At 37.8% G+C, this 12,165-nt stretch overlaps 2 protein-coding genes across 4 annotated transcripts; one reads left to right on the forward strand and one right to left on the reverse strand.

Moving 5' to 3' along the window:
• The first annotated feature begins 4,360 nt into the window (after positions 1-4,360).
• Positions 4,361-7,318, forward strand: LOC145128647 (uncharacterized). 2 transcript variants are annotated; one of them, XM_079063541.1, is made up of 8 exons: positions 4,361-5,249; positions 5,476-5,649; positions 5,789-5,887; positions 6,001-6,102; positions 6,198-6,320; positions 6,412-6,498; positions 6,630-6,968; positions 7,037-7,318. In XM_079063541.1, the coding sequence occupies exons 1-8, from the start codon at positions 4,638-4,640 to the stop codon at positions 7,292-7,294; spliced, it is 1,794 nt and encodes a 597-aa protein (XP_078919667.1). In that variant the 5' UTR covers positions 4,361-4,637; the 3' UTR covers positions 7,295-7,318. The 2 variants fall into 2 exon arrangements, with proteins under 2 accessions (XP_078919667.1, XP_078919618.1); XM_079063492.1 differs by having other exon boundaries at positions 4,362-5,249; positions 6,406-6,498.
• A 161-nt stretch (positions 7,319-7,479) lies between these two features.
• LOC145128516 (transcription factor GTE10-like) lies at positions 7,480-11,797 on the reverse strand. 2 transcript variants are annotated; one of them, XM_079063340.1, is made up of 10 exons: positions 9,706-11,797; positions 9,580-9,628; positions 9,339-9,500; positions 9,110-9,183; positions 8,984-9,050; positions 8,847-8,903; positions 8,612-8,760; positions 8,462-8,528; positions 8,250-8,380; positions 7,480-8,166 (listed from the first exon to the last, which is right to left on the reverse strand). In XM_079063340.1, the coding sequence occupies exons 1-10, from the start codon at positions 11,041-11,043 to the stop codon at positions 7,843-7,845; spliced, it is 2,418 nt and encodes an 805-aa protein (XP_078919466.1). In that variant the 5' UTR covers positions 11,044-11,797; the 3' UTR covers positions 7,480-7,842. The 2 variants fall into 2 exon arrangements, with proteins under 2 accessions (XP_078919466.1, XP_078919529.1); XM_079063403.1 differs by having other exon boundaries at positions 9,339-9,494; positions 9,706-11,794.
• Positions 11,798-12,165: the final 368 nt, after the last annotated feature.

Consider the following 12,165-nt stretch of genomic DNA (forward strand, 5'->3'; position numbering starts at 1 on the left):
GTGAGACATCATGACTCGTGTCCCATATGCTTCAGATATAGGATCGATTTCATGTGCTATATTCATCCTTTCTAAATTTTCCAAATGCCTGGGGCATTAAGAAGGGAAAAGGTCTAGAACTGGATATGACTAAAAGGATTAAGCAATTGTCGAGGACAATCTAAGGTTTACCAAAGATTGGTTGCTCAAGGACAGTTGGAAGTATAGTGTTAATTCTGGAAGGACCATATTGACATAATCTGTAAGGAGGCAACTCTTGTTCAGAAGTGATAGTCAAAATGGAATATGGAAATGTTTCAAAGTTGGAAATTATTCAATCTGTGTAAGATTAGGAAACTTAATGCAAGAAGGATGTTTCCAAGGAGTTGATCTCCTTGGAATGCTCTGTAATGTTTGTTGTCAAGTCCTTGTGACTCTGTGCATAATCATTACAGGAGGATCAATGCATATAAGTTTAGAATCTAACAGATTTCAGTAAATGGCATGAATTTGGAATTCTTGCATTTGCAGTAAGGATTTGGGACTGTGAAAGAGGATCATTGGAGTTATGTTCAATTGATCTAATTCACAAAGTGAAGATCATAGACAAACATAGTATGCATACTTGGTGTATGGCATGACTAGTGTTTAGAAAACATAGTGTACATGCTTGGAGCATGGGACAACTATTGTTTTAAATTCAAGAATAAAGTTGATAGCTGAAACAGTATACAATGAATAATGTGTAATCATATGGTGATAAATAAAAGGTGTTTTATTTATGTTCATAGGTTTTGATACCATATTAGATTCTATTATTATTGTGTTTCATTTTGCATGTTTTGACTTCCAGAATAACTAGGTCGTTCTTCCTGATTGACTAAGTTATTCAAACTATCCACAGTCGGTCATATGTTGGAAGTAGATATGAATTAAGACTGTCATGGGTTGGCTTGTAGAGGTCTAAGATGTTGGACAAGGGGCTACAACACTCATGAGTGCTCATAAGTTCTGAGTATTGGATTCAACCCGCGCTCATTGGAATCACTTCATGGATTTTATCACGAGTGATCATGAGACGATAATATCTTATATTCTTCAAACCTAGAGATATGAGTTGTTACTATGAGTTGGTTGTACATTGATTGCACGAAAACGCATTCGGTAACTCGGTGTTATAAAACGTGCTTTTGTGTATGATTCAACAAGTAGTAGAACAAGCCATATGAGTCGAAGTTTATCCATTCCTTTTACCTTCGGGATAAAAGCGATATCTGTGGGCCCCTCGATGATTTGGTGATGACAAATGTAAGTGCTCGGCCGGGCCTGGACTGATTTGATTTGTTCAATTAGTCAATCGTCATAAATCGGAAATCGGGAAACAACAAATGGACAGAGAGAATGATTATAATCCATGTCTCAGTCCATATGATATCTAGAATGGAGGAATATATGATCCCTTATCTAATGGACAAGTCATTGACAAAGGTCAGAGTTCATCTACAAGGTCAGAGTTCGACAGCGGCTTTTGAGAGCTACGATTGCCAGTTGGTTCCTGAAGTCATACGCAATAATAGTTTTAGACTTATCCAAGTGGGAGACTGTTGGATTAGTGTCTAAGTCCATAACTATAATTGGTATGTACTTGACCCGACTCGGCATGGTCCATTTGGGTTGCATGGCATCGGAACATTTGGATAGACCGTTTATGAGGAAAAGACATTTTGTGACATATTAATATATTATAAGTTCTAATATATTAATATGAAATCATGTTATTTAATTAGTATTGATCAAGAATTAATTTGGACTTAATTTAGTGATCAAAAAGAGACTAATTAAATATATGGGGATTGATTGTGTAAATCATTCATTCTTATATATGTGGGCTTATGATCCAAGATTCCTTTATGTTGGGTTTAACCCATGTGGTGCTCCATGGATACTCCATGGAGGTTAAAACCCATGGAGCATAAGGAATGGGTAAAGTCATGAGTTACATGGTGTAACCCTAATAGCCACACTATATAAGAACCCCTTTAGTTCAAGAAATTGGCACTAGTGATACATATTTTGAGGGCTAGCCGATTTGAACATGTATGTCTTCTTCTCATGGTTATTCCAAGAGTTCATGATGTTGTGTGAACCATTTGAGGTGTCACACTTGGGGCACTAGGCTCTCAAGCTTCATGGAGTCAAGCAACAACAACAAGGTATGTATTCTATCTATTTTATTATCCTAGTATCAATGTTTTGGTATGCTAGTTAGGATAATACCTTGGATAATCATATTTGCGTGTATAATAGAGAAAACATAGATCCAAGGTATTTAGGGTTGCATGTACACTTAGGAGTGTTAGAATGCTCAAAACCCATCATTGATGATGTCATAATTATGATTTATAATCCCGCTTCTCCAAAGATTGAGAAACACCCACCGTTCATGTCACTGTACCTTCCAGAAAGTAAGTTTTATGTCGTAGTTTCCCTTTCATCACCACGAGAGCACCCTCTATGACCTTCACCCAAGCATCTTCACCACAGTACTTGAGTCCAAGTTTGGCTAAAGTTCCAAGAAAAATCAAATTTATTCCTAAGATTAGGCAAACTATCCAGATTCAGACCATACTATCATGCATTTTAATCTGGATCGTGTCATTGTCCTTGATACGTCGTATTTCATCATCATCCAAATTTATTGTACCAATCAATTCTTTGAAAAAAACGAATATATTGTGTGAGAACGCAATATGATGAGATCTACGTGTGTTTACGATTCAAGCGTCAACATAACCAACTGTACATACAGTCAACACCTCACATATGCCTCCTTCGTTAGAATGTCTTGAACACAACATCATTGCCGATGTCACTTGGTTTTGCATTACCGCTTCCATTCCTTTGTTGTTGACAATGTCTTCCAATATGCACATATTCTTTACATTGATAACATTTAACCGTTATTTAAACTTTATAATTAGAATGTGACTTCCACCTGTTTCCAACTATCTATTTCTTGTGATCCCCACATGCCAATAAACAAACCTGAACCGGAACCATGTTCATTACTAGAAACCCTACATTTCAGGTCCTTGGACAACAAGGCATCCTTCATGTCATTGACAATAGTTGTTGTCCTACCATACAACATGTTATCATTGAAATTCTACTACAAATTCGATAGAGAACATAACAAAATAAGAGTTTGGTCCTCATCTTCATTTTTAACGTCAATTCCTTATAGATCATGAATACGATCAAAATTATGTAGATGATATTTTACCTAGGTACTTTTGGTCAACATGAATGTATATAAACGTTGTTGAGAGTTATGTCACAAAGTTTCTCCCATAACCCAACAGTAATTGTTTGATCCACAACCTCCCATAACACTTCGTCGGTCAAGCATAACATAATCACACTATGCAATTTTGCCAGAATATTAGCTTTCACATGCGTCGTCATCTCGTTTGGCACTTTTGCATCTCCTTCTACTGTTGTCGTACAACAATATTGAACCAGAGAGCCTTCATTTTCACCTTCCACAACGTGAAGTCATTCGAACTATTGAACTTCTCCAAATTGAACTTGTAAGACGACATCTCTTCAATCAAAAAATATAGTCGCTCGAATAACTGCAACTTTGATATCACTTGTTACGCAAAAAAAAAAAAAAAACATAGTAAATTAATGTGGTTCAATCAACGTGACATACATCTATGGGCAGGAACTGAAGAACTCTTCACTCTTAATTGTTTTCAAAGTGATTACATTAGAATATCTAAGTATGAATACTTATAATCATAAACTCTAACAACTGTTCGGCAGAACCTCGTAATTAAATAACTCCAAAATAACTAAATAGGTTCTTAATTGGCTTTCGGCTTAACTCGAAACCTAATAGTCTCATGTTTGCAGTGAGAGATTAGTCGGTGCGCGAAAGCTAACCCGAAAATCTTTGTTAGTGAAGTTCTCTATAAAACAAAAAACCTAACAACCTCAATCTACTACAAACACTTAATCTTTTTTTAACTTAATTTGTTACGAATCAAATTATTCATTCGAATAACCAAAAATCCAAGTAATACTCTAGAATAACTCATGTATAACGCTTTATTTGATCCGAAGCCGGTAAAAAGAAACATGAATGATGAACCTACCAACCCACCGGCCACCGCCACACTATCACAAATTCACAATAAAGGGTCATAACTAATGTTCCATGTATGTTGCCTTTCTGTTAGGTCATGTGACCAGTGCACCTTTTTTTTCATGATTTTTTTTTCATTCTAAAACATTGAGCTATCTGAAAAATACAGTTTTACCTTTGCTTTCTAAAAAATAGTGAATAACTCCTTATAAATCTTATTTTATTATTGTTCATTATCTAATATTTGTTAAACCAAAAAGTACACACCAACCCAAAATAGGGCTTCAAAAGTCGTATAATTTCCTTTCAAGAGCTTCGAGAGTTGCAATATTTTTCAAATTTAAATTATTATTCAGAATCCTCACGTAATCCGCCCAATTTGAAATCTTCTTCATTTCAATCAAACCCTTGCTCGTGACAACTTCATCTGCATTTCCGTGTGAGTTAGCTTTGAATTTGATACTGTTAATGTCGATTTTCATTGTTTGCTTGTGAAATTTGTGATCCGATGGCTACATCGGCATTTAAGTCGACGACGAAAAGAGATCCGATTGGAACTTCATCGCCCTCAACTGACGACTCGCCGACCTCTTCGGCGTCTAAGGCTCACAGACGTTCTCGAAGTCTTAGTAGATTCTCACGGCCGATTCCAGCGGAGATTGATTCAGGTGTTCTTCCTACTCCAAGGCGCAAGTTTGTTAACACCGTGAGAGGTTCAGATTTCCCGGAAATTAGTCTTGATGATCTAGCAATTGAGTTTTTCTCGGGGAAGGATAACAGCTCTGAGGTAGATGATGAGAGTGGAAGCAGTAGAAGCAGCCGGCCTGTCCGTGTGAAGTCTGAGATTAGTCCTGTGCTGGGTTCGTCTCAACGGCGTGGGAGGTCTGTGTCAAGGCGTAACGATGATACTGCTTCTAATGCTGGTGGTACAATTAGAGCTGTGCCACATGCTGAGATTAGTTCTGTAACACCTTCGTCTCAAAGGCGTGGGAGGTCTGTGTCGAGGCGTAACGATGGTACTCCATCTAATGCTGGTGGTATTACTAGGGCTGTTCCAAATGCTGATTCAAGGAGGAGGCGGTCTGTATCAGTTGCACGGTATCAGATTAGTGATTCTGAGGTATATTTTAGTTTTGACTTGATTGTATACTGTTATGTGTATGCTGAGTATCTTAGATGGAATCTCACCTAAATAAGAGTAAAGTAGAATTCTCAATGAAATCTATGGCCCATTGATACTGTTATGGGAAATATGTTTAAATATTTTCTCAAATCTTCATTGGTAATGCCTTCCAATCTTCACATAACCTTTTATAGCTGATCAAATTTGCTTATCTGATTGACAGAGTGATATAGATCTTTCCCGGAGTTCTACCAATCAGCCCAAATCTAGGAGCATCAATAATGGCAATGGCAATAGTCGGGTTGCTTCTTTTCAAAGACCCACTGCTTCAAGTCATCGAAAACTAAGCAGGTCTATGAGTCAAACACCTCAATGGAGGTCACACGATGGCTACTCGGTAAAGCCAACACGTCCTCAAGTATTATTTACTGTTTATTTTGATATTTGTTACATTCTTTTAGCTTGAAAAGCTGTATGAAACTATGAATAAATCTTACACAAGTCTTAATGGTGTACACTGTCTATGGTAATCTCAGAGCCAGTCTTCAGCATTGACTGATGATGATTCAAGAGATGCCCGTTACGGGAAAAATGAAATTGAGAAGACTATTCGAGCTGTTTATGCACAAAAAAAGGTGTGTGTGTGTGTGTTTTCTTTCTATAGTGGAAGTGTGTGGGGGGTTTATGATTGTGTCTGGACTTATACTGTTTATATCTGCAATTTTAATCATCCAATCTTATGTTGTAGATTGACCACCCCACTGGGGATAATGTTGACAATGGACTTTATCAAGCAATGAGAAAAGAGCTTCGATCTGCTGTGAATGAAATCATGATAGGACTTGAACAGGTCTATCTGTATTTAAAAATTTTAAATGTCATGAACATGATGCTTCAAAATATATTTGTTGACTCCTGCATTTTTTCTGTAAAAAAAAAATCCAGACCATGGAAAGAAAGCCTTCTGCATTGTCTGTCCATGATCGCTTGCATTCAAACAAATCCGATGGTCTTCAAAACAAGACTATGACTACAACAAGAAAGAACTACCCAACAAAGTCAAAAGAGGTAATAAGGTTTAATCTAGTATATAATTTAGTAACAGTTGGATTCATGGTTAAAAGTTGGAACTTTAAATGATGTTTTTTTTTAGCATCAGGGTGAAGATGGGTACAAGATTGTTAAGGAGGTGCTTCCTGAGTCAAAGAACAATGCTAATGCACAGAAAGCTTCATACTCCAGAAAGGTATAGTTGTATAAGACTACATTGTTGCAACCTTTGTAGGGTTATTTATGATGAGGAGGAGGGCATTTTTACAGCAATGAGAAATGCAGAGAAACTTAAGTTTTTAAAGGGTAATGGTATTGAACTTGCAGAGGAGCAATGATAGGAGCAGAATGTCTAAAAGATTAAACGAAGAAGCAGAGAGGTATCTTGAAGACTTCATATCAAATATTGAAGATACAGATTTTTCTTCTTTTGATGGTGAAAGAAGTGACACGAGTTCAACCTTAGTTGGAGCTACAAAACCAATCCAAAATGGTAGTCCTGGTCCTGTGGGTGCAGCAGCAGGAATGAAGTCTGTTCCAGTTGAAATGGAAGGCGTTAATCTACCTTGGTTGAAATGGGATGACACTGATGCTGTTATTTCAACTCCAACAAATACAATACAGACTCCTACAACCCCAAAACCAAAACTGTGGGACCCATCTCAGGTAATTAAATTATTCATCATCTCTTAGTTTGTACCAGTGAATTTTCAACTTTGGATTGTATGGTACAGGATTTGGAATTGATCCAAGAACAACAAGGCAGCAGCAGCAGCCATGGAAGTTGGGACCCACCTCTACATAATAAAAGTGCTTCTTCAACGAATAGAAGAGAAAGCAAAAGCCATGATGGATGTTTGGACATGAACAAGTATTTGGAGCTTGAGAAGAATGAGCAGCTCATGTTTGATAGGTGGAGGGAAAGAAATGTGATTCGGTCTGGTGGTCTGTTGCTTTCTGGCGTACTAGTCAAATCTTTCTTACATTTCTAGCTTTAATTTATTAATCTTAATCTTCTTGCCTTTCATTCAATTAATATATTTAACACTTGTTTCGGGTAGGTTGGTAGGTTTCAGAATTAAAGACAGCCATTATGTTGGGTTGGGTTGGGTTGTTATCAGTTTTTAGCAGTTGAGATCTATCTATTGATTATTTGAAATACAAAAACAAAATCATGTACAAAAACATAAGGTTGCTATTTCATAAAATTTATACCAACTGAGTAAATTTATCCCTCCCATAAAAACTCAGAGAGCACAGTAAAAAAAAAAAAAAAATTGCATTTGTTGCAAGTGAACATACCCTCTCGGGCTCAGTAGTTGCTACAAAGAAAGAATTCCGTCGATACACAATAAACCAACGCCAAAAGGAAAGGAATACAGTCAGTGGTTTCCATTCCATCTCCAATCCGTTATCATTATATATATGCACTTGCTTGTTTCCATGGCAAAAATAAAAACTCACATCCATCCTCTTTGACTTTGACTTTGAAAAAAAATCTATCTTATCCTCTGGCTGTATGAAGAAAGTGTTGAGTGAGTCAGTCGATCTCTCCTTCCTCTGGATCATCTACTTGTGTAGGTGGAGCAGGTTCATCTTCCTCTTCATCTTCATCATCATCTTTCATGTATAAACCAAGCTGCTCTAATGGATTACGTTTTCCATCAAAGTTGAAGGCACTGCCAGTCCCTCCTCCTCCTAAACCTAAACCTAAAGGAAGAGGGCTCGGGTCCACCAGACCAAGACCACAATCTGCACTAGTTTCGTCTATCAAGCTTTCTAAAGGCTGTGCAGGTGCTACGCTTAGCATTTCCAAATCATCCAGAAACCCAGAATTGTCATTTATATCAACCATCTTTTCCATCTGTCACATCACATCACACCACTCAAATTTCCACTTATATTTTATTCAACAGCCAACAGACCATCTTATAATAATTAAAATACCTTCTGTATGGCCTGACGTGCGGCTTCCCTTTCAAGTTCCCTCTTCCTTTTGGCTTCAGCTGCAGCTTCTAATTCAGCATTTCTCCGCGCCTCCTCTGCAGCCTTTGCTTCTGCTTCCAATCGAGCTTTTTCTATACCATAACAAATAACAAACTTCAGTAATAATAATAATAACATCCACAACATATGTTAAAAAAAATAAAAAAAAAAACCTTGTTTTCTTCTCTTTTCTACTTCCTCCTTCTCAAGCCTCAACCTTTCCCTATCCTGCTCCTCAACCTGAACCACATCCACAAATACATATACATGTCAGTGAGTGTGTGGAATGGAATGGAGTAAGAGCCAAGAGGGGTAATTTAGACCTTTCCGGTGGTTTTTTCTTGGGCTTTGAGTATGGTGTCAGCAAAACGGCTTCTCAATAGGGCTGCACGGTAAAGCTTATCAGGAGAGACTTGCCTCTCTCTCTCTTTCTCTGATGGAGCAGGAGCAGGAGCAGGAGCATCACTCTCCCCTAAAATAATGTAGCCAGCATTAGAGATCAGATGACATCTCCCAAAGGCCAAAACCAACACTTTCTTCCTTATTTTCATTGCTTACCCTCTTGACGCCCTTCACTTTCACCCGCATCACACTTTTGCTCCCCATTTACACAATCTGAAAATTTTCAAACAAGGACATGATTGATTGTAAACAATTTTAAACGACACTCATTTTTACATTAGCCTCACAATTACCTTTTGCATCATCAGGAACAGGTATTTGCTCCGTATTATTAACTTCACTGCCCATTGTCATTGTGTCCTAAATATGAAACCAATCATCATCAACATAACTTATTATAATGTGAAGAGAATGAATACCTTAGCATTGTTGACAATGGTTGGAGCCTTTGCATCATCTGATTCACTGCCTGAAGAACTCCCTGAATCTGATTCTGCACAAACATGCAGTGGGAAACAGAATCTTGTTCATGAATAACCATGTGAAGAATAGCATCATAAGAGATTTGAATGGATTTATTTGGTATATTTTCATTTCACATGACAAGTCCAGAATGAGAGAATTCAAAAGCTTCAAAGTAACACAAACCACTAGATGCTGATCCGGAACCACTACTGGAGCTACTTGAACTACTGCTTTTGCTGTTCCTCACAGCTGTGTCTCTCTCTATCTCTACTGGAGGGAAGCTTGAAATAGGTATCTCATCTCCACCAATGTCCACATCCTCTTCATTACCTTCATTAGCTGAAACTAACAACAAAATTACAACCAACCACCAAAACAACCATATTTCAGCTTCCATGGAAATAAATAAATAAATAAAATAAACCTTTGCATGCTTGCATAGATGAGTTGCTGAACCCTGACTCATTGTGAAGCTGCAATAACACATACAGAATCAAAACAATCACCCAAAACCGCTTGCTAAACAGGGATCTTTGTAAGAAATTTGTACCTCAATATCACAAGTTTCATCTTTAACCATGTTTTTCTGTTTCTCCACGAAATGATCATCCAAAAGCTTCCTCAATTTGAATAGAGTATCATCACTAAGGGTATAAATATCAATCTCAATTTCATCCTCCACTGTGGCATTCCCATGTGAACTGTTCTCTTTAAGGAAATCAATAATTCTTTCGGGTAAATCCGTTATTGAAGACTCCAATTCAAGGCTAAGTTTACGCTTTTCAGCATCTGACATTGTCCTCTTAACAGCTTCTTGCTTTGTTTCATTACCAAAAGATGTTGTCTTCTTTTTCTTGTAGGGGGGCATGGAAATAGGAGGTTCCGTTTCAGTTTCTACAACATTCTGTCTCATAGGAACCACTGCCTCTGTGGCAACTGACAGCTTCTTCTCGATTGGTTTCCATCTGACTTCAAAGTACTTGCTCAATGTTTCAGCCATTATATGCACATCATTCCCGCGTGGATTGTATGTCATTGCATTTGAAAAGGTCAGTCTAACATCACCTGCAAAAGCCCATGGATCCATATATCTTCCTGACATTAACTTTGTTTTCACTGTCCCCAAATCCATTGGATGCTGAATAACAGTGTAATAGTCTGGAATCTTTAGAGCTACTACATCAACAGGAGTATTAAACACCCAACCAAAATTATGCCCCATCAACCGAGTCAATAGTGCCTCACATTGCTTCATCAACATGGCATTCCCAGTCCCAGAAGTTGGAGGTAATGCCTTCTTTGTAGATTCCACACGGGCTGACCCGCTCTTCTTTGACCGGGACCCACCACTCCGGCCAGGTGGACCTTTTCTCTTGGGCATCGGTAGGGACATAGATCTAGAATATTCAGGAATGGGTCTCCTTTGTCCAGCACTACAACTATGAACATCAGATGGTGACAAAACCCCTACATTTGAGTTTGAGCTCACCATTCCAATGTTTTTCTGTAATGTTCTAACTTGTTCAAGCTCATGTTTCAATCTCAATCCTAATTCTTTCCTCTCAACACTTGACAGCTTTGATAAAGACAACACTTGAATTGGAACACCAAAGTGTTGGGAAGAATCGGGATTCAAGTTAAGAGACTTCCTGTTTGGCGCACAAGAATCTTCTGAAGCGGTCATTTCAGTGTCAAGACGCCCTGAGCTACCAAATCCTTCAGAGTTGGCCATGGTGTCAACTGCATGGCGGTAGTCTGGAACAAACCCATGTGAGTAGCCTTTAGAAACTTTCCTTGTTTTACCCATCATTTGAGTGAAATTGTTTTGTGATGATAACTTCTTTGAAACTCTTTGTCCAGCAAACTCTACAGGAAAAGTAGGTGCCATAAAACTCAATCCCCAAGAGCTGAAAGCATCAACTCCCGGTGTTCATAAATACCCATAACTTGCAAACTTATTCAAAACTCATATATACAGATAGAGATGCCAGGTAAAAATCTTGTGAAGTATGAATGTATCAAACAAACTCAAATGTTTCCGATTCAGAATTGTCAAAAGCTTATATAGATAGATGTAGGTTATATCAGATATCTAACCAATTAACATGGAATCTACGAATCGGGTTTCAAAATTGATTGCAAGATAAATCTAACCATTCACGTATTAACCGCAAGCGACGTTAAGATGAATTCAGCAATTGATCCAGATCGACAACATTCAAAACGAATGCCACGAAACAAACACAAGCGGAAAGAATGAAATCAATAACCTAATATACCCTCTAAACCCCGGATGGAACACCAAACGTAAAGAGGCCAAACGAATTAATAAACCCTAGAGTAACTTTTTTTCAAAATTGGAACCCTGGATTAACGGTACCAAAGAGAAAGAGTCGAACACAAAACGTGGCTCTTTGAGGCAAAGAAAACAAAATCGCAATCGGATAGAGAGGGTAAGGTGTGTTTGGAAACCCTAGAAAAACCCTCGCTCGTTGGAGAATCGACAAAACGTGCGAGATTAAGAGAGATTTATAGAGAGGGAGCGAAAGGAAGATTGGGCTAAAAAGATGAGAGAGAGAGAGAGAGAGAGAGAGAGAGAGACGTGGTGGTTGGGTTATGGAGTTATCGGTCTCCAGTTAAAAAGCGAAGGGTGATGGCTTGGCTGGTGGCTGGGGGTGTGAGTCGCCTCTTTGCGCGCCGCTCTTTTAGCAAATCTTGGCCGACATCTTTTGGTTTCATAATTCATCTTGTGGTCCATATTTCTAGACGATTTTCTTCATTTTGAATTTGTATTTTTTTTACCATCTTTATCACGTCCGAATTCTGATCATTATACATGCTTGAATATGATTAAATATAGATTATGAGTAAATTATAAATGCTCCATATCATTTGATGTTACCTTTGTGTTTTTAATTTTTTTTATTCATAATTTGGACAGTAATGTATTTTTTTTATGTCTCTTAGGTAAAATAGAATGAAACTATTTTCTATTCACTTATTTTTCTAA

This window comes from Lactuca virosa, chromosome 1 (assembly GCF_052849685.1).
Source record: "Lactuca virosa cultivar CGN04683 chromosome 1, Lactuca_virosa_CGN04683_v6, whole genome shotgun sequence".
Taxonomy (NCBI): Eukaryota; Viridiplantae; Streptophyta; class Magnoliopsida; order Asterales; family Asteraceae; genus Lactuca; species Lactuca virosa.